The sequence below is a fragment of the Cervus elaphus genome, chromosome 20 (assembly GCF_910594005.1).
Source record: "Cervus elaphus chromosome 20, mCerEla1.1, whole genome shotgun sequence".
Classification (NCBI taxonomy): Eukaryota; Metazoa; Chordata; class Mammalia; order Artiodactyla; family Cervidae; genus Cervus; species Cervus elaphus.
In genome coordinates, this window is record NC_057834.1 from 46,227,717 (window position 1) to 46,250,618 (window position 22,902).

At 44.9% G+C, this 22,902-nt stretch overlaps 1 protein-coding gene across 1 annotated transcript; it reads right to left on the minus strand.

The window, feature by feature from the left end:
* Positions 1-9,674: 9,674 nt before the first annotated feature.
* On the minus strand, positions 9,675-22,366 carry LOC122676725 (putative neuroblastoma breakpoint family member 5). The gene is made up of 6 exons (XM_043876317.1): positions 22,240-22,366; positions 20,422-20,536; positions 19,108-19,322; positions 10,789-10,840; positions 9,969-10,027; positions 9,675-9,769 (listed from the first exon to the last, which is right to left on the minus strand). The coding sequence occupies exons 1-6, from the start codon at positions 22,364-22,366 to the stop codon at positions 9,675-9,677; spliced, it is 663 nt and encodes a 220-aa protein (XP_043732252.1).
* Between the last annotated feature and the right edge of the window lie 536 nt (positions 22,367-22,902).

Sequence of the window (22,902 nt, forward strand, 5' to 3'; positions counted from 1 at the left end):
ACATGAATGTGAGCAAGCTCTGGGAGTTGGTGGTGAACAGAGAAGCCTGGCCTGCTGCAGTCCATGGGGTCGCAGAGATTTGGAGACAACTGAGGAACTTAACGGAACTGATAGATGGGTGTGTAAAAGGGTAAACATAGCAGGGTAAAGCCTAATACTCATTAGGGGGCTTTTGCATAAAGAATATATTCAGTGAAAAAAACTTTGTTGCATCTGCTCTTCTGAACCAGTTAGTAGTCTGTGAAACACGTCTAGTGAATAGCTAACTGCAAGTGCATTTTAACATTTGAAAAGGAAATACCAAACTGTATTCTTGTGGCAAGGGGAGGGGTGATTTTATACGTTGAGGCATTTGTAATGTTCTTTTGTTTATTTGTTTGTTTGTTTTCTTGTAAATTGTACTAAGAAAATTGTGAGAAACTTCAATCCAAACAGAGAGATTATATATCTAACTTAACTATCTACATCTCTTTTTTTCTCTTTTCTCTTCTCCAGGCTGTACAAAATAGTTCTGTTGAGAGAAGAATGCAAATTCCCTTAATTGTTGATATTCAGATTTTTGAGGAAGCAGCCACTCATAGGCCATTGCCATATTGGTTACTTATATCCTATCCGATCCACTGTCCTCTGATCCTTGATGCATATTAGCAGAGCTTGGAAAGATACTGATATCCAAACTTCATCCTCAGAACTTTAAAATCAGAATTTCAATGGATTGGGTTAAGGCATTCATGTTAGCTCAAAACCCTACCCGTTTTCATTTTACAATAGCATGATTTAGAACTACACACTAGACTACACTATTTCACATCACTCTTTTTATTTTCTCCTTCTAGTCCAATATGGACTTCTCCCCACTGGCCCTAAAGATTTTTTGGTCTTTTTCTGTTACTCTCATATATAATTGGCCTTCTCAATTGGATGGTCAGAAGCAATGATTATCTTGTATTCTTGTGTATCTCCCTGGGTCTTCATAAATGTGGCCCAAGTTAATTCAGTATAATGGTGTCCTACATTCCCTGCCATCAGACTTCAACTCAGTTCATTTTTCTGGGCTTTGACTAATACTGAGAAGGAATAATGTGAGTAAAACTGGAGAGGTCCGAGCGCTGTCCATCTCACGCTCTGTGTATTTTGAAAACCTGGCTTCTCTATCTCCTTTTCCCCAGTGTCCCTTTAGGGGGCCATTTACTGCCCTCCCCCTAATGCCAGCTCCAGTGAGTTCCTGGAAGCCCCTGCACATTAGCAAAGTTCTGCCCATCAGGGCCTGAGGGGAATCATGACTCAGGCCAGTCCAGCACTCCCACCTATGACCCAGGTTCTTCTTTTATTTTAGTAATCAAGGCTTTTTCCTTCAGCTCTGGCATTTCTTATTCAGGTGGAAAAGCTGAGGGTTAAGGACTGCCCTAGGTTCATTTATCCAGAAGCCAACTCACATGTGAGAGATTCCTTCAGTCATGATCCTGAACGAAAGAGGCAGTGGGCTTGGAGGCAAGGAGGAAAGTCAGGTGAGGAAACCAAGAATGTGTATGATTGAAGGCCAATGTTTTCAGTGGCTTAAATGCGGCTCTTCTGATGAGGAGGACCATGGATCTGGGCTTCCTTGTGGCTAATAGGAAAGGTCAGAGGGAATATGAGGATGGTAGCAGTGGGGAAACAGTACGGGTCAGAGTGGAAACCGGAGAGTGAGAGGGAAGGCCACTGCAGGGTGGCAGCCCCCACGGAAAAGAGAGGAAAGACCACACAGAGGTGTGTCAGCTGTTGAGTGAACAAATGGGGAAGAGCAAACTTAGTGGGAGATTGAGCCATAAGAGATAAAGAGCATAAGGAAGAAGTGCATGGGATTACCTCTGTACCCTAAGCTTGAAGGCCAGGGAATCTGCATGCTAGTCTCCACTTGCCAAACAGCAGTTTTCTTCTGAGAATCTTCTGTTTCAGAACACTTAAGCCTTTAATCTTGTTACAGACTGGATGCTCCTGTGTGCTTGCTGTGGAGCCCTCACCTTCCAGCTTGCGAGGGTTCTTCATTCTGATGGAAGCATCCAGCTCTGAAGAGAAAACCACAGCAAACAGGATCCACTGTTATTCATGAATTGCAAAGACTTATTCCTTCACCCAAGAAGGACATCAGGTACCAAAAGTGTCCAGGAACAAGAAAGGCCAAATGAAAGCCCATGGGTAGGTGAAGCAATGGAGATATTTTTATATTTTCTTTTGTGCTGATCTTCCTCATACTACCCAGTATTCCTAAGTGTGCCACAGGGCAAACATGTTTCCAAATGCCAAAAATGAGCAAGGAAAATAAAATGGATGACAACAAGAAATTCCTAGGTAGAAAAGACAAAGGCAAGAAACTCCTACAGGATGTAGTTTGTACTGTTGGGAGGGAAGAGATGAAGGAAAGTGGAAGTTGAAGGAGAACCTCATGAGAGAAAAGAAGTGGGGAAGTCTAAATTGGAAAACTTTTAAATGTGCATCAATATACACTTCATGTATATAGACACACACTACATATGATATTTATACATAATTTATATAAGGCATAGATGATATGATAAAAATGGAAGAAAACTCACAGGTGAGTGTGTTTGTGATAGAATAAATGAATGAAGGATTTGAGCTATTGAATGGATCATTCTGTTGGCTTCCTGATGAGTTGAATTTGGAAAAGAAAATAGAAAAATAAGAAGAATGAGAAAGAAGCTGTATTTGGTGACAGGAACTAGGAGATATGGGGGGGGGGCAGATGGGAGTCACAGTGTGAAGGGGTGTGAAAGTAAAGGGCATTAAGTCTACCCTTTGCTGCAAAATCTGCTGTGAAGCCTGGATTTATGCTCAGGTCTCCATGGAAGGTGAGCAGGAAACAGAGTGACTGAGCCAGTGGGGTTCAGTCTTGGCTGAGAATGTGGGAGACCAAGCACAAGAAAAGGAGAGACAAGCGGAAGAGGAGACAATAAACACCACAAGACCTACTGGCTCTTGTCAGGCTCTGCACCCCTCCCTCCCTGAGCACTTTCCGTGAGACGCTGGGTGCTGCACCAGGGGGCTCCTTCTCAGCTCAGCTCCACCTGAGGACGTGGGTCTCTCCTGGATCCTCACATGAAGCCACAGCCTGAGGGAGGAGCAGCAGGCAGCCCCAGGTTCCAGTGGAGGATATGGAGAGCGAGGGAGGGTAAGGATGAATACGTCCCAGATGAAATGGATGTGAGGGTCTGAAAGCTCTTTGAAGGAAACTTGAACAGAGGTGGATCCAGAGGAGAGGAAGACTAGGAGACGGAAAAGGAGATGAGTGGAGAGAATGACTTAAATGGAGGGTCATAAAAGAGACTGATGGGTGCACTTCAAGAATGAGGGTAGCCCTTTATTTCAAAATGAGGGGAAAATGAGGAAAAGAAACTGGATATGAAAAGCAAACATGGGACTGAGTTGCAGGGCCAGTGTTTACACTCCTATTGCATGTTGCTAATACACTGTTCCTGGGAGCACCCAACAGGAGTAAATTGCCTTGATGAGGGATGTTGAAAGGAGAGGAAAATACTGGCCAAGCTACCTTCCTGAGAAAGCAAGGGAAGATGGGGTTTAGAGAAAGTAGAGACCATAAAGCTTATGCTACCTTAGAGGAAACAATCATTGTGCAATCATTTTGTAAGCGTTAAAGCACCAGAAATACACAAAGCTTAGATATTATATATTCACAGTGGTTATCAAACAAATTTTAGCGAATCAGATGCCCTGGACATTATATTGTTTAAGATTCCCAACAATCATGCAAAGGAGATAGAAGTTTCATGAGTTCATTTCAGGGATGAGAGAGGCAAATACCTAGGAAGATAAATTAGTTGTCTCAGTTAAACAAGCAGGAGTTTGCAGAACCAGGGCCTGAGGCTGAGCTGGTCCTAAGTCCCAGGCTCTTGATCACCTCACTCTGTTAGAGTGTCACGGGTTTCAACTGGGCTGACAGCGGGTTTGGGAGAGGCCCTCTGCCTCCTCCACCCAGAGCTTTGTGATAACCAGCACATGGACCAGAGCATTCTAATCCCCTTTTCTTTCTTACCTAGAAAGAGTGGTCCTTGGTTTCCAGAATCAGGGTTGGTGGTAAAGGCCCAGTTGGTGGAAGAAACACCAAGAATGGCTTTGCTGTCACCACAGTCAAGATGCTGGTCCAGCTGCCGCTGCAGACAATCAGTCATGTGGGTGCTTTTGTGAAGCTGTGCCTGTGAAGTTGGCACCTCTGACCCTGGGAAACTCACAGGTTCCTGGTGAGAGTCCTCCCAGGTGTCACCTGAAAGGAAAAGAGGGTTCGTTGGACCAAGGAAAGCTTTTTCTTGCTAAGCCCTCCCAGAGGGCCCATTTCTGCTGTCCTAGCCCATGAGTGAAACCACCCAATAACGCAGACAACAATGGCAGACATCAATGTGAAGAAGGCGCCGTATTTATGGCTGGGACTGGGGTGTTGAGAAGGCAGGTGCTAGGCTGCAGTTTCTTGAAATGAGAAATCACCCACTTGAGTCGAGAGGGTTTGGGTGACACAGGAGGTCAAGCCTCTTATTCTGTTATTAGCCTTATTAGTCTTGGAGCCTAGAGAGAAAGTTCTAGACAAGCCTCTAGGCATGGGGGAGAAAGAGTTGTTGATATCTACCCACAGGAATAAAAGATCAGGAAGAGACATATGGCCTGAAAGCTTCAGGTCCTACTAGAATTTGAGCTGAGAAAATACAGTACATTCCAGACCCTTTTGAACTTCCTTGCTTGAAATGTTTGTCTACCCTTCCACTCACCCGTACATGTACATATAGAATAAAACCTATTCCCACGTGGGGCAGAATGGGGATGGATGGTATTAGCAGCTAGAACTAGTGGGAAAGAGGGCTGAGACCCTGTTGGAATCATCTTTGTGTCTCTTTAGAGAGATTATATAAGTACACTCCTTCAATACACGTCCCTCCACTGGTGCCTTGACAGTGCTCGTGATGAAATCTGTTTATATATTTCTACTGCGAAATGAGTACATATTCACAGAACCTGGGCTAACCAGGCATGAAGTTCCCTCCTCCGGTGCAGCTCAGGCTGCTGTGAGGTCTCGGCCGCCAGGGCCTGCTCTCCATTGCTGTGGGGCCCTCCTCTCACCTCCTTATGCGTCCGCACCCTCAACAGGGTTTGTTTCTGCAACTGTCTCTCATGTGCCTGTTATCTCTTAGTCTTCAGGAGAGCATCTGAGTCTGACTCTCATCAAAGGTTCATCCAACCTCCTTCCAACTGCTTTCTCTGATTCAGTCCTCTCCACACTCTCAAAGGTCACCTGGCTTATCACCCCCCAATCCTGTTTTATTACATGTGCCTCAGTTTATGGAAATTCATCCTCCCTTCCCTGCTACACAGATCTAACCTCCTCACCTGCCTTTCCAGGGCTCCTGGCTTCTGTCCCTCTTTCTTCTGCAACATCACTTCCCACAACACCCTCTGCAAATCCTCCTAGGCTCAGGCTGGCCCCTTTCTGACCCCAGCCCTGTACCAGGAGCCTCTGTGAGCTTCCAGGGCTTTTTCCAAAAGCACCTCTCTCAGTCTGGTGTGCCCTTCATATTTCCACCAGGCAAACTTCATTAAACATTAATCATCATGTTTTAGGACACTTCATCCGATTTTATGATAATTCACATTATGCTGAAGGGTAAATCCTTGTATATCAACAAATTTGGTGTTTGAAAGTACTGTCAAAACTAATATTCTCCAATGTTATTATGAATCGATGTCTAGGATTGTCTTTAATTAGCACTGTGTAATTTCATCATCTAATTTTATTTGCCTTTCTTGAGAATGGGTTTTATTAAACCTATGCTTTGAATATTCTTTGCATTCACAGAATATATAATAACCAAACATTTTATCAATCATCAACAATACTGCCCAATACTGTTAGTGTGGGGAAAAGCCTCCAATAGAAGATAAAGATATAATTTAAAAATCAAGTGTCTGTGTTGTTTCTGCAGGGTTTCTCCTTGTACAGAGAGGATGGGGTAGACCTGACTACTCATACACGCATGGCTGCATAATGGCTATTCACACTGTCCTCACGTTATCATGTGAACCCAGACGCAGGATGGATGCTGTATAGTTAGATATTCTATTCATTCATCTTAATCCATCTGAGGGGCTTTGGCCTTTCCCGGCCCATTGTGAACAATGGACTCCCGGGACTGGGCCCTATCACACACTCACAAACATCTCAGACACATATCTGAGTCACGTGTCTGAGCCTCACTCATCCTCTTCACGGGAACCCACACCCGGCGGTCAGTGTCTCTGAAATAGAGCTCCACAGTTTTCAATGGCTTCAGCACAGCCAAATTGAAGGTCCACCTGGACCCATCGTGACAGCAGGTGACCTGGGGTCAGGCGTGGGGAGCGGCGTGGACTCTCACCCTGGCTGTTCCCAGAGAGAGCCCTGTGGAGCTGTGGCTCCACCTGGAGGGGCCGGGGAGCGCTGGCTCTGCCCTTGGGACACAGTGCACAGAGGGACTGGGAGCTGGCAGGTCTGAGTGAGGGACCACAGGGCTTCTCTGCAGCCCTCTGGCAACTTTCTGTTGAAGATTAAGATAGTTGCAAATCATTTGGATAGGGCAGAGAAAAACCTGAGCAACATCCTCTCTGAGTCACTGATGGTCCGACTGCTGAGAGGAGAGGACAGAGCCTGAGCCAGGGAGTCGGGCCCAGGAGAGGTCAGTGTCCCACCTGCCAGTGGCCAGGAGTCTGGGCCCAGGGAAGGGACCTGCTGATCCTCAGTGTCCTCGGCTCCACCATGGGACACCACAGCTACCTGAGAGGGTGCCTGGGAGCGCTGAAGGGGTTATAGTGCACTAGGAGCTCGCTTAGGAAGAGCATGGAGGACAGCAGGTGCACAATAACTGTGTGTTCCCTTTCTGGTTTGTGAACCACTGTGATCCTGAGAAAGCCTTTGCTTCTCTGCTCCTCAGGGAAGAATGAGAAATAAGAAAGAAACTGCTTCCAAGGTGAAAAGTCACCAACTGATTGACAGACAATATTTATATGCCCAATATCATTTTAAAAGAAGTCAGATAAAGTCTGATACATAATGGAGTTTCTTCTGGTTTACAAGATGATCTTATGTATCAAAGTCCTAACATTAAGAATGATTCTCCTATAGGAAAAGTACAAAAAAAAAATAGCCCAAGAAGGATTTCATACTAGGTTTTAATTTCCACACCCTATGAACTCCTACCCAAGGGGACCTGGCCCATAAATTAGGCCAATGCCCAATCAGACACACAAGTTATAGATAGTTTCCACGAGATTATACCACTGAGATTGCATAAAACATTGAAACTATAAGCCACACATGGAAGACACCTTTTGATGCACAAAGGATGAAACACAAGGGTGTTTCTAGAGGATAGAACAACAGAGACAGCTTTTGGCTTCACGGAAATGACAGGACATAGACAGATTTGATGCTCAGGACCTAGTATCTAAATGCTTCAGAGGGAGATAGGCAGCCAAGGGGTAAGAATCTGGAGTTGGGGAACAATATAACATGTATTACAAATATGGAGCAGATTGCAATTATGAATGCAAAGCCAGAGAGCTTGCATTTTCAAGAAATACAATTAGTAGCAAAATTTCATGACTCTAAAGATTCTTATCTTGATAAACAGAGCTCTGTTACACAAATTCCTGCAGGTGAGAGAGTGGGAGCTGAGATTCTGCCCTTATCCCTCCACTTGCCCTCTCTGGTCTGACTTGATACCACAAGCCTGTGCTGGTGAAACGAGTTCAGGTGACAGAGGGCAGCCTGGGGCAAGAAGAATGCAAAGGCTCATGACGCCTTTTAAAAGTTCAAACTGAGAACATAGTTCTAATCGACCCGAGCCTAAGAACCTGTCTGGGAGCACTCACCGTTTACATCTAGAGCCAAGAAAACTTCTCTCTTCTCTGTTGGGAAGGAGACACTCCTAGAAGGATGACAGGAGCCTTCCAGATGATGGCCAATAGAAGCAGCCAGACAACATTCATCCAGTGAGTCCTGGTGGACTTCATTCTCTTCTACCACCAGCTGCTCCATACTGAGATTTGTGGGGTTGGGAGAGCAGATGGTTAAACAAGAGGGATTAGTCAACCTGGAGCCATAGCTGGTTTTGATGGGAGGGTTAAGGGACATGTTGGGAAAAACAAATGGGGATTTCCCTTAAAGGGAGGCATAACAATCCCCCCACCCACAACCCCAATCTGGGCCTGAAAGCACTTGCAAAGGGAAAGTGAGAGAGAGTAAGGGAGAGTGAGCATCAGATGCTCTGAGCACAGAGAAGAAATGAGCTCAGGAGGAAGGGGAGGAGCCACCCCAGGACACATAGTCATGTCACACACGCCCTCAGAACACAAAGGCGGCTTCAAATGCTCCATAAATTTTGTTGAAATTTACATGCTGCATCCAGATGAACACCAGCTCCGGCAGCATAATGGACTCTTAGAAATCTTGTGTCTGCAAGACCAATTTCTCTAATACTGCGATGGGACATGAATTTTTTTTTCCCTAGTTACTTTTCTTGCCATGAAATACCTGCCAAGGTCTTAAGATCAAAGACAAAGGCAGATAAGTATGGCATCCTGGTTTTCATGAAAAGGAGAGGACAGAGGAGTACAAGAAATCCTGTGGCTCATCAGTAGCCCTGCTTCAACTGACTGCAACTTACTCTAATTGAGAGGGATTCATAAAGGGTGAAAACAGATAACCTTGTTACAGGGACAGTTTGTGGTGGTCTGAATGGAAGGACTAGGCATGTTCAGCACTTTCTGATTCCCCTGCATTTGAGATGACCAAATGTCACCACTGATGTCAGACCTGTGTTTCTCCATAGTTACCTAGAACAGATGATGTCTTGATTTTCCTCATCCTCAAGATCAGCAAGATTTTCTATGGATAAATTCAGACAAGTTGAGAAACATTTAGCAGATCTCTTTGTGTAAATTAATAATCCACTGTCTAATACTACCATAGGGACATTTATATCAGCAATGAGATGATAGGCTATTTAAGAAGGGTATTCCAGATGCCTCAAGTTGGCTATTTACGAAGGATATTCCAGATGCCTCACGTTGGATCTCTCAGACTCTCCTTGGTTTACTTTCCTGAGCCATCAGGCAAGATCTCCCTTCCCTGGTAGATCCTCACCACAGTATTCTCTTCCAAGTCTCAGTAAAAGTTAAAGATTCATCTTCCCCACAGAGTCTGGGGAATAGCCCACAGCATTCTTGCAGAATACTGTAATACTCAGGCTTTTCTCATCATATGCTGACTGCTTTAGCAGAATGATGAGTGGAATGAACAAAACCTCGACTCACATGAATCCTAGTTGCTACACGAATCCTTCAGTCATTCATGGGGTGGGAAAATGCCAGGGCTCTGCCTTGCTTCATGAAACACACATGCAAGGTGATGGGAGGGCTCTCTGCATCCTGGGGCCCAGATGATTGGTTTGCTAAGACAAGCAATTTAGAGAAGCAGACACTGGGGGTGCCAGCAGTGACACCAGGGGAGAACAAATACTGAAGGCTGTGAGCACCTGTGGGAAGGCGCGGAGATTCAAGGGGCACTTTGGGTGTCAAAATGGGAGCCGTGTGGACAAGAAGAGACATCGCAAAGGAGTCAGGAGAAAATACAGTCATCTCCGGACCCCTGCACACATACAAGTGAGTGAGTGTGTCACACCAGCCTTGGGTCCATGATCTAACTTGGGGCCTGACCCGTAGGCTTCACCTGAATGAAGAAGACAGCAGAGCTCCCAGATCCACCTGATGTCTGTACTTAAAACTCTGCCACAGAGTCCGATTCAAATCACTGCCTACAGAACTTCCAACAGGGAGGAGAAATCTCAGCACCCCAGAGGCGAGGAGTACGAAGCACACAGGGTCTACCTGGGCATCCAGGTGGAGTTCTATCATAAGAAAATACTCACTGGTTACATCCCGAGCATAAGAGACATCCAGGTCCTCAGATGAGAAGACGGCTGTGCTCCTATAAGGCCAGAAGGAGTCTGACAGGTTAGGAAGAACCGAGTCAGTCAGATAATAGTCATCCAGAGAGTTCTGTGGGACACCATCTTCTACCATCTGTGGCATCTGTCTGCTGAACCTGGTCGGGGAGGGAGGGCAAAAGATTAAGCCAAGACTGATCAGAAACTGTACAGTTCTATCTGGTTCTAGTGGAATGTTTGAGTGGTGAAGCACGCCAAGGGTCTGATCCATTAGGGAGAGAAAAGTCTGTTTTGTGTGTGAGACACAGGGTGGTTTCACAGGGGCAGAAGAGAGAAAGAGCAGTAGGGGCTCAGTGCTCTGGCCAAAGAACAGGCTGATGAACAGACTGAATTCTCTCTGATGGTGCAGCATGCCTCACATACAGGACACAAAACATTGGCTTTCACACTTCCATTTACACTGCATTGACATTATTATGACACACATTCCAGCAAGCTAACACCAAACAGAAAGCAGATACGCATCTCACTCTGTAAACCATATCTGATAAAAGATTGAGTGCAAAAACACCAGTCTGACTTAGTTCACCCGGGTCAACTGATTTGGGTTTTAAACTTGACAAGTAAATAAGAAACGGGAAATAATAGAAGTACCACAGTGAAAGCAGAGAACAGTATGAAAAAGGATAATAGTGGTGGGCAAACCTGCCAACACAATATATTCAGCACTTTCCGGTTTTCCCTGGATCGGGGTCTGTAGATGTCAGCACTGTACAAAGAGCCCACAGATATTCAAAATTACCTCGGGGCAACCACCTCTGGTCCTTTCAGGTCATCATGATCATTCCTCTTTTCTGCAAATCAATTAACAGGAGAGTTATATCAGGCAAATGCCTTTCAAAAATGCCCAATCCTGTGCCTATCTTCACAATGTGGTAACAGGCTGTTGAGACAGAAATCATCCAGGAGGCCCTAGAAAGAGCCTCATAAGAAGGCACTGGGTTTCCTTCTTGAGGCAATGGGCAAATTTCCTTGATATCATATGTCATGGCAGAGTACCCTGGTCGTGAGTCTGTGAAAACAGCTAAATAAATCCTTTTCCCCACAGTTCCTGGGGAACAACTTTGCTACATCCTCAGGCTGCTATAATACTCAGGCTTTTTTCATCTGAAATGTTGTTTATTAATGGGATAAGTGATTATACACTGAGATTAAATGGAAGTGGAATCCATACACCATCAAGTCAAATGAATCTCAAAGCTGCAATCAGTGGCCATTCATCAGGCTGGGAAGTTCCAGGGCCCTGCCCTAGCTCAGAGAAACATACCAAAAGATGACAGTGTGGCTTACCTTCTGGTTTCAGAAGACTTTGAACAAGATAAGTCAAAGGAAAAGAGAGAGCCTATGGGTTGATAGAAGTGAACCAAAGTAGTGACACCTCCAAAGGTATAAACAAGCCTGCCAAAAGCCCTGGACAGGTGTAGGAACTTATGGACACTACCCAGAAATGAAAATTAAAGCATTTCATGTGAACTAAGAGGTTCACTCAAAATTAGGAAGCCTGAACGGTACCTCCTGTGCCACAGCTGCTGAGGTACACGTGAGTCTGGCTGGACCACCTTGGGTAGAGTGGTTTACCACAGGGACACCCATGACAGGGAACTTAGGAAAGTTCATTCATAGAATGTCTTATTTTAGATGGAATTATAGAGTCTGGTTCAAACCAGGCTTCAGGATGTAAGCATAGGGTCTATCAAAGGGGATTAATTCTCCAGGAGTAGACTAACAGATGTAGTGAAGTCTACCTGTGAGACCAGTTGGAATTTCATCCTCTTCAGCCTGAGAGCAACCACAGGCTCCATCCACGGCAGACTCCACATTCTCTTCATCAAATGCAACTTTCCCATCACTGTAAGGCTGGTTGCAGGCAGAACTTTCCTGGGGAGTGGAAGCTACTGAAACACAGTCATCCTGGGATTGCGGGAACACCACCTTCTTTTCCACATCCTGCATGTTCACACTGTGTCAGTGGGAAAAGGGAGGACAGATGATTAAGAGGACTCGACTCCAAGCTATCTGGCTGGTTTTGAGGACAGGCATTGAGAGTGGTCACAGAGAGCAAAAGGGCAGCCCCCTTAAGGAGGGACGTAACTCCTCCTGAGGTGGAGTGGAGTGTGGCTGCCCTGGGGTGGGAGAGAGACAGCAGATTCGCAGGACACTGGTCACAGAACCAGCGATTGAAGGAGGAGTCGGAACATTCCCTGCATGCTAAAGTCATGACCTTCAGCATGCACAGAGGACTGGGACCTCCGTTCAAACTTTTCTGCACTCATTGTGTTGATCTGGATATCCTGTGTCTAAGTCAACACAGCTGTTAAGAAGTTAAAAATTTGTTTGAGTTTGGACTCTATTCCATTCAATTTAAAATTTTTTATTTGCACAAATATACCTTCCAAATTAGTATTTCAAAGTTGGCGAAAAAGGAGTTGTAGACTATATATTCTGCCTTCAAGAACTATTTTCTCAATATTTTGTTGTAATATGAATACCATTCTGTTTTCTTCCCTTAAAATCCAATATTTGCGAACATGCTGATTCCAAACCAGTGTAAGACCATAGGATCTCACCCTACATTAACCACTCAGGAGAAAGCACATGAACACAGGAACTCCTAGGTTTGGTTATTTCACCTGGGTCAACTCGCTGTACATTACTAAACTTGAAGGATTAAAAAATGGAAATGCAGAAACTTGTGAAACATAAATAGACAACGTTGTTAAAGAGATAATTGTTGTTGAATGAATAGATGAAAGAGTTACATAGGCTACTTTCTATTTTTCTGTGGATCTGAAGTCTCTTGCTGTCACCATTGACATTCACAGCCCACAGATCTTCAAATTACCTGGGAAATGTGAGCTCTTGTCCACTCACTTGCTTGTGAGAATTTTCATTGTCTATTAAGAAATTCAGAGACAGCAGGTCATAATAAGAAAATCAGACCTCACACATATCTACTCAGTAATCACATATACAACAAGGACTTTAATATTCTCATTGTAAGAACATAATTCTTTAGCAAGGTTATTCTAGGACACTTAAGTCTTATGAGAATTAGACTGGACTGCTTCCAGAGCCATTGAGGAAATTTGCTGCTTGAGCTGCTATCTCTCCCAACATCCTTTGTTCTGAGTCTGTATAAGCACTTAAAAATGTATTTTCCACAGAGATGCTGGAACATGAGCTGAGTTATTTTCTAGAATTATTTCTGTAGTACTGCTTAGTCCCATCAGATTATGTGATTGTTGATGGTTTAGAGGAATTTATACTTGGGGCTAGAGTGATGGGTGAATTGTGAAAGCGTTAGCCACTCAGTAATATCTGTCTCTTTGTGACCGCATGGACTAGAGCCCACCAGGCTCCTCTGGCCATGGAATTCTCCACACAAGAATACTAGAGTGGGTGCCATTCTCTTCTCCAGAGGATCTGCATGATACACAGATTGAACCTGGGTCCCCCGCATTGAGGACAGATTCTTTACCATCTGAGCCACCAGGATAGCCCAGTGAATTGTACTAACCCTCAACTCAAAAAGACTCTTTGGTGCTACACAGAAACCATGGCCATTCAAGGCTGGAGGAACTGCCAGAGCCCAGCCTTGCTTCAACATCCAAGCGAGGCTATGGTACAGTTAGTTGTGTCTGTCTTGGTGTCAGATAACATCTTAGCTAAGACCTGCCAACATCGAGAAAAGGGAGACTGGGGTTGAGAGGAATAAAACCAAACCTGGAAATCACCTCTCCTTATAAAGAGGCAAGTCCGTCATCATTTCTGGAGAGGCCAGGAACATTTACAAAAATTAGATCACTGCAAGTAACAATACACTGGCTCCGAACTAGTTCTGACAGATACCTCCTGTGGATTTCCAGCTGAGGTGGGTGAGAGTTGTCAAAACTGATTTGGGTCAAATGCCTGATACTGGGGTCAGGGTGACAGAGGCAAGCCCAGAGCCAAGAAAACAATGAAAGCTCCCTGACCCACCTGATGTCTCTGTTCCACAAGAGAGCCTTTTCCCTGGTTTCGACTAAGATGTGTCTATACAACCTGTCCTAAGAGATGACCTTCCTTGGTCTACACAGCTTGTGGGGAGAAATAACATGGGGGCTACCTGAGATATTGGTTGGAATTTCATCTTCTTTAGCATGAGAGTAACCACATGGTCCATCCAGATCAATGTCTACTTCCAGTTCATTAAAGTTAAATTTGTCATCACTGTAAGGCTGGTGCTGATCAGAACTTCCTTGGAGAATTGAAGGCATCAAAACACATTCATCCTTGGATTCTTCATGCACTTCCTTCTTTTCAACCTCCTGCAGCTCCATGCTGTGCCAGATGGGAAAGGAATGACAGAAAATTAAATGAAGAAGATCTGACCCCAAGCCATGCTGGCTGGTTTTGACAGGAGGCATGCCCAGTGGTCACAGAGAGTACAAGAGCAGGCCCCTTCAAGACAGAAGGAACTGTCCTCTCTTATATGAAGTGGAGTGTGTCTGTCTGGGGATGGGATAGGGGGTCAAGCAGGTACCCAATAGACCGGCCACAAAGCTCTGATGAGGAAGGAGCCTCAACCATCCCAGGATGGTACTTTCAGGAACAGGAAGCACAGATGAACTTCCACACCAAGTGCTTCCCCACAGGTCCTAAGCCATGTTGAATTTAAGATGAAGTAGTCAAGTCAATAAGGGCTTCCCCGGTGACTCAGGAGGCTGAGTGGCTCCTGCCAATGCAGAGATGTGGCTTCGAGCCCTGGAGAAATAATTCCTGAAAGAATGAAGAGGTAAAGCCAAAGCAAAGACAACAGCCAGTTGTGGATGTGACTGATGATGGAAGCAAGTTCCGATGCTGTAAAGAGCAATACTGCATAGGAACCTGGAATGTAAGGTCCATGTTTCAAGGCTAATTTGGAGTGGTCAAACAGGAGATGGCAAGAGTGAACGTCGACATTTTAGGAATCAGCGACCTCAAATGGACTGGAATGGGTGAATTTGACTCAGATGACTGTTATATCTACTACTGTGGGCAAGAATCCCTTAGAAGAAATGGAGTAGCCATCATAGTAAACAAAAGAGTCCAAAATGCAGTACTTGGATGCAGTCTCAAAAAGGACAGAATGATCTCTGTTCGTTTTCAAAGCAAACCATTCAATATCCCAGGAATCCTAATCTATGCCTTGGCCAGTAATGCTGAAGAAGCTGCAGTTGAACAGTTCTATGAAGATCTACAAGACTTTCAAGAACTAACACCCATGAAAGATGTCCTTTTCATTATAGGGGACTGGAATGCAAAAGTAGGAAGTCAAGAAACACCTGGAGTAACAGGCAAATTTGGCCTTGGAGTACAGAATGAAGCAGGGCAAAGGCTAATAGAGTTTTGCCAAGAGAATGCACTGGTCATAGCAAACACCCTCATCCAACAACACAAGAGAAAACCCTACACGTGGACATCACCAGATGGGCAACACCAAAATCAGATTGATTACATTCTTTGCAGCCAAAGGTGGAGAAGTTCTATACAGTCAGCAAAAAGAAGACCAGGAGCTGACTGTGGCTCAAATCATGAACTACTTAATGCCAAATTCAGATTTAAATTGAAGCAAGTAGGGAAAACCACTAGAAAACCATTCAGGTATGACCTAAATCAAATCCCTTATGATTAAACAGTGGAGGTGAGAAGTAGGTTTAAGGGACTGATCTGATAGAGTGCCTGATAAACTATGGACAGAGGTTCGTGACATTGTACAGGAGACAGAGATCAAGACCATCCCTAAGAAGAAGAAATGCAAAAAGGCAAAATGGCTGTCTGAGGAGGTAGTACAAACAGCTGTGAAAAGAAGAGAAGTGAAAAGCAAAGGAGAAAAGGAAAGATATTCCCATTTGAATGCAGAGTTCCAAAGAAGAGCAAGGAGAGATAAGAAAGCCTTCCTCAGTGATCAGTGCAAAGAAACAGAGGAAAACAATAGAATGGGAAAGACTAGAGATCTCCTCAAGAAAATGAGAGATACCATGGGAATATTTCATGCAAAGATGGGCTCAATAAAGGACAGAAATGATATGGATCTCACAGAGCAGAAGATATAAAGAGGTGACAATAATACACAGAAGAACTACACAAAAAAGATTTTCATGATCCAGATAACCATGACGGTGTGATCACTCACCTAGAGCCGGACATCCTGGAATGTGAAGTCAAGTGGGCATTAGGAAACATCACTGCAAACAAAGCTGGTGGAGGTGATGGAATTCCAGCTGAGCTATTTCAAATCCGAAAAGATAATGCTGTGAAAGTGCTGCACTCAATATGCCAGCAAATTTGGAAAACTCAGCAGTGGCCAAGGACTGGAAAAGATCAGTTTTCATCCCAATCCCAAAGAAAGGCAATGCCAAAGAATGCTCAAACTACTGCACAATTGCACTCATCTCACATTGCTGGTAAAGTAATGCTCAAAATTCTCCTAGCCAGGCGTCAACAATACCTGAACCATGAACTTCCAGATGTTCAAGCTGGTTTTAGAAAAGGCAGAGGAACCAGAGATCAAATTGCCAACATCCATTGGATCAATGGAAAAGCAAGAGACTTCCAAAAAAAAAAAAAAAACATCTATCATGCTTTATTGACTATGCCAAAGTCTTTGTGTAAGTCACTTCAGTTGTGTCAGACTCTGTGCGACCCCATAGATGTCAGCCCACCAGGCTCCCCCATCCCTGGGATTCTCCAGGCAAGAACACTGGAGTGGGTTGCCATTTCCTTCTCCAATGCATGAGAGAGAAAAGTGAAAATCAAGTTTCTCAGTCATGTCTGACTCTTAGCGACCACATGGACCGCAGCCTACCAGGCTCCTCCATCCACATGATTTTCCAGGCAAGAGTACTTGGAGTGGGGTGCCATTGCCTTCTCTGTTTGACTGTGTGCATCACCACAAATTGTGGAAAATTTTGAAAGTGATGGGAATAACAGACCACCTGACCTGTCTCATGAGAAATCTGTATGCAGGTCAGGAAGCAACAGTAAGAACTGGACATGGAAAAATGGACTGGTTCCAAATAGGAAAAGGAGTATGTCAAGGCTGTATATTGTCACCCTCCTTATTTAACTTACATGCAGAATATATCATGAGAAATGCTGGGCTGGATGAATCACAAGCTGGAATCAAGATTGCCAGGAGAAATATCAACAACCTCAGATATGCAGATAACACCACCCTTATGGCAGAAAGAGAAGAAGAACTGAAGAATTTCTTGATGAAAGTAAAAGAGGAGAGTGAAAAAGTAGGCTAAAGCTCAACATTCAGAAAACTAAGACCATGGCATCTGGTCCCGTCACTTCATGGCAAATAGATCGGGAGACAGAGGAAACAGTGGCAGACTTATTTTGGGGGATTCCAAAATCTCTGCACATGGTGAGTGCAGCCGTGCAATTAAAAGACACTTACTCCTTGGAAGAAAAGTTATGACCAAACTAGATAGCATATTGAAAACCAGAGACATTACTTTGCCAACAAAGGTCCATGTAGTCAAGGCTATGGTTTTTCCAGTGGTCATGTATGGATGTGAGAGTTGGACTATAAAGAGAGCTGAGCACTGAAAAATTGATGCCTTTGAACTGTGGTGTTGGAGAAGACTCTTGAGAGTCCCTTGGACTGCAAGGAGATCCAACCAGTCCATCCCAAAGGAATCAGTCCTAAATATTCACTGGAAGGACTGATGTTGAAGCTGAAACTCCAATACTTTGGCCACCTGATATGGAGATCCAACTCATTTGAAAACACCCTGATGCTGGGAAGGATTGAAGTCGGGAGGAGAAGGGGATGACAGAGGATGACATGGTTGGATGGCATCATTGAGTCTGTCAATAAACCTGAGTTTGAGACTCCGGGAGTTGGTGATGGACAGGGAGGCCTGGTGGGCTGCAGTCCATGGGGTCACAAAGAGTCGGACACGGCTGAGGGACTGAACTGAACTGATAGATAATCGTTACCTGGGGGTTGGTGTTTCTTGTGCTTGTTTGTCATCTTCATCTTCATCAATTTCTTCAAACAAAATCAGAAATACCCAGTCAGCTTTTAGTCACTTCACCCACTACAGACACAGGGACTCATGTGGTCACAGAGTCAAAATATCTATGTGTGAGTTAGTACTGTACAGGAGTTTTAATGCATTGTCTTTAAATAGCTGCCCAAGCATGGATTTCTGACCCAACAGGCAGTCTGTTTCTAAACTGGTAGATCATCCTCAGGACACCTGCTTGAAATTGGGCAAACATTTAAATTGCCTTTTCTTCCTTATATCACCTCACATTGTCCACCTCCCATCTCCACATCTACAAATGTATCATCCATCCTGCCACAAATTCTGCCAAAGACACAGGCTCCATAAAGCTTTTCAGGCCTCACAAGATGCCGTCCTTGCTCTACGGAGAATAACCACATCCCACATCCCTCCATCTGGGAACATCCTGGTTCTTCAAGGTAGCTTTTCTGTGTTATCTGGGAAAATCTCCATGGAAAGTGAGTGCTTCAGTTTAAACCATTTTCCCAACACCAAGTCCAACTCTATCAAGTACCTTATCCAACATGAAGGGTTTTCTCTTTTCTGCAGTGTATTTGTAAATATTCCCAAATTTCATCACTATAGCTACCATCAACAGATTATTCGATCCATTTTGCAGATGAGAACAGTTACTAACATAAGGAAAAGCAATCATTCTCACACAGTTATAAACACAGCACTCAGCATGGAACCTGGGAACTTCCAAGCTTCATCTAGGGCTCTGTTCACTCTAACAAGCTGCCTGTCACCTTCTCCTTTCTGCGCTTCAATACTGGCTGGATGTTGCCTCCTTCCCCAGTGGCCATGGTCCATCAGGGAGGAAGCAGACCGTTGGGATACAACGGCCTCCACCCTGTGCATTTCTCCTCTGTCCTCTTCCTAAGACAATCCTGCTCCTACATAGCCCCAAATAGGATATGAAACAGGAAAGCTGATAAACATTCCCAGTGGAGGTGTTCATCTTATCACCTGGGGACCTAGGAGAGGATCAGTGCTCTCAGGGTCTGTGGCCCCCTCACCTGGGCTGAGCTTGCAGGCAAGGCGCTCTGCCAGGCGGTATCCCTCAGACAGGCTCTCTCGGAAGCCCTGCCCCTGGTGGTTGTCCAGGTCACCGTGGGTGAGGAGGTCCTTGATGTGCTGCTTGAGCAGGACAGAGTCATCTTTCCCATCCTGTAGTGTCTGCCGTAACTGGGTCAGCTCTCGTGCCTGACTTCGAATGAGGACGTCACACGTCCTAGGTGGAAGAGAAGACACAAATGTGAAAGGCAAAGAGTTAGATGAAAGACGGTTAGGGATTTCTGTGAGAACATCCCCAAGGAGACCTTGAAATAGAATTCTGGCACATATCTGATGACTGGCTCTGTCACTCAGTCGTGTCCGACTCTTGCGATCTAATGGAGTATAATGCACCAGTTTCTTCTGCCCATTGGCTTATCCTGGCAAGAATACTGGAGTGGGTTGCCATTTCCTACTCCATATCTGATGACTGGCCTATGGCAAAGAGAAAGAAGATAAAAAAATGTTTCCTCTGTATCAGACAGTACTCCTGTGAGATTCCGTGACATTCCATTCATCTTGTCCTTCTGTAAAGGTAACCTAATGTCTTCCCTGGTGGCTCAGCTGGTAAAGAACCTGACTGACAATACCGGAAACACAAGAAATGAAGGTTTGATCCCTAAGTCGGGAACATTCCCTGGAGAAGGAAATGGAAACCCATTACAGTATTCTTGCCTGGAAACTTCATGGACAGAGGAGCCTGGTGGGCTGCAGTCCATGGGGTCATAAAGAGTCAGACACTATTGAGTGCACATGCATGCATCAATGTCTTCCTAAATCTGCATCATGAAGATGTCTCTTCAGTTCCTCACTCAGCCATGCCCATTTTCATTAAAAAATACACAAAGTATTTCCTGTATTTTTATTTTATTTTATTTTTTTATTTTCTGTATTTTTAATGTGGCAACACAAAATACTGTCCAGTGAATGACACACAGCCAGATATAGAATGTGGACACATATAGCTAGTGTGAATTGGGAAGAACATAAGAATGACAGGGTCAATAAAGCATTCCAGGATGTAGTCAGTCAGGAGGCGGTTGTGATTTAAAGGCAAATAAGGTACCATTGGCACAACATTGTCAGTGAGCTAAGTGCCACTGGTTCACTTGAATGTAGTGAATTTCATGATGGGATTCAAGTCACTAGTTTATTTAAAAGCAAAGTAAATTACTTTCTGAATAACAACTTGAGTCCATAATTCACCAACTGGTGTTCTCCACCAATTTTATCACATTCTGCCCTGTGCCTGTGATGAATATCCCTGCCCTCCTTACCTCAACCTTTCATCAAGTGTTGGCTTCTCTGCCTGCTTCTCTGCTGGCCTCCGCGCCTCAACCGGCAGCTTCTCCCCCAACACGGATTCAACAATGTCCTTACATGCTTCACACTCTGAGGAAAGAGAGACAGTGCCTCAGGGAAAGCCGGCCTTGCTGCTGTGGTCACTGCCTTCAAGGGAGGAGCATGGGCCACCTCAGTGGTGGATGTAACTCCTTCTCCAGTCTCCTCATGCTGGGATCTCAGTAACGAACAAGTGTCTTAAGTATAAACCTCACCTGGACACACTGGTGTGAAATAGAATACGTGAAACCATAAGGACCTGAAAGAGATAGGCCCAAACCCTGAGAAAGCCTGTGTCATTAGGAACAGTAGAACTATGAACTAAGTGTATTCACACTGAGCCAGGCACTGTTGTCAGAACTTTGTCAGATTTACTCAGTATTCACTACAACTCAAACAAGAGTTCCTATTAGAGCACCACACGGACAGAGGAGGAAACAGAGACACAGAAAGGTTCCCACCAGGGATGTGAGCCCAGGGAGCTTGGCCCAGAGTCCACGTCTTTCACACTGTGCTGAGGTGTGAAAGGTGACCCTGACCTCCACACCAGGGTCCTGGTGAGACATTTCTTCTTCACCAGCCTCACAATGTCTTTCCTAGAATTTTGTGACTATCATAAGGAGTGGGGTAAATAAAACTTAGTTTGTCCTTTCCCCAAAGCTCATCATTTCACTTTCTTAAATAGGAGGCTTTACCTCTTACATCTCTCTGTGTCAGTCATTTTTCATTGACTCCCTCATCGCTTCACTGAAAATGACTGTAGAAAAGTGACACAGACACAGGTTGTCAAGATTCCACTCATCCCCTTTTTGTGCAAGTACCCTGGTCATGACTTCTTTCCTTACTCCAGGCCCCTCTTACTGAACAGGCAAAAATGATTCCATTTGCCGGCTGACTGTGGGTGCAAAGGGCCTCCTCACACTCTGTTGGGTTTTTACTGGGGCTGGTGATCTGCCCCCACTTACCATCATCCTCATGTTGGTCACAGATCTTATAGCATAGACTCAGGGTCTCCCGGACTCCTGGTCAACCTGTATCACCAAAGTTTCACCAGCTCAAGTGGGGAGAGAGGGGAAAGTGCAGATTGTCTGATTGACAAGGAACACCTTCATTCTTGGCACAGAGTCACATGGCTTTCTTGGACTCAGAAAGGAGAAATTGCACAGTCAGAAAACACAAATTCCTTCTCACCAGGGAGTCCCTGTCTTGATGGCCTCACAGGGACCATGGTTTCAGTGAGAAGCAGACTCATCCTTAAGCTCCTATAAATCATATCCCCTGCTTCTCACAGTATGTAACCACACGTTACCCCAGTGCAAATAGTACAGGGCTTTGCCAATGGGACCTCAGGGAACCTTGAACCCATGGAGTTCATTAGTCCCAGAGGTTTAGCCTAGAGGCATGCAGGATCAGATACAGAACAGAAAAGATTCCAGGCAACACAGCTTAGTTTCTGCCTGAGAGACACAGGCACTCCTGTGCCGGCACCAGGAATCACTGTCTGGAATTTTAACTCGAATCTCCCCCTACACATCACTAACAACTTGGAAAAGTGCCTCACTCCTTGTGCCTCAGTTTCCCCAGCCTCAGGAACTGAAGGCAAAAGAGCCACACTACTACCTTTCCTGCACTGTGGTCAGAATGGAATTCAAAATGACTAAGGGAAAAGGAGACCAATATTGAAGACTTACAATTTCTTAGAGGGAAGACAGTGATCATTCATTGCTTTGGTGACCATGACCCCGAGGACTTACTATATTTCTGCAGATGGTTGGCCAGGGAGTAAGCAGTAGCTTGGGATACGAGGAATTTCTCTGTGAGGTCTCTGAAGTCCTGCTTGTACTTTTCCAGCTGCAACTGAAGCTCCTGGTTGATTTCCATGAGGGTACATTCTGCCCTCAGATCCGATAAAGAGGGAAGACATACTGCCATGGTGACATGTGGTAGAAGAGGTAGAAGCCAGGGGTGGGGAGGAGATATCCAATATATGGGGGAGTAAAACAAGCAAAATCACATTGGTTTAACCAGCACTGAGGGATGACAAAAACTGGATTTCCTGATTTACTATTGGGAACAACTAGAGGGTTCTCAACCACAAAAAGAAGTTGAAGATGCCAGAGCTCAGAGCCACAGGTGCTTTGTGGGGCTCAGACTAAGACAGGAGTGAAGGAGGGGGACCCAGCGTGCTAGGTAACCATCTGGAGTTGCCATAACAGAACTGGTAGGGGGAGGGGTTCATGGAATCTTGGGGGCCCCTGGCTTCCAGGTGCCTAGGCCATGACCATTTGTGAACATCACTACTGATAGCACCCAATCCCTCAGCAGCCACTCTTGGGTTGTCTACATACGTTCCGATACCACTGACCTATCTCCTTCCAAAAACTATCTAAGCTGAGTTCCCATTGTTCATTCTTCTG

Excerpts from the sequence above, each read along its gene's own strand:
- LOC122676725 (XM_043876317.1), bottom strand. The coding sequence starts at position 22,366 with ATGGAAATCAACCAGGAGCTTCAGTTGCAGCTGGAAAAGTACAAGCAG. Across the intron at positions 10,841-19,107 it reads TGCCTGCAAGCTCAGCCCAG|AAAAGAGGAATGATCATGAT; the intron begins GTGAGGGGGCCA and ends ATTGATTTGCAG. Across the intron at positions 10,028-10,788 it reads CCAGAGGTGGTTGCCCCGAG|GAGCACAGCCGTCTTCTCAT; the intron begins GTAATTTTGAAT and ends CTGGCCTTATAG.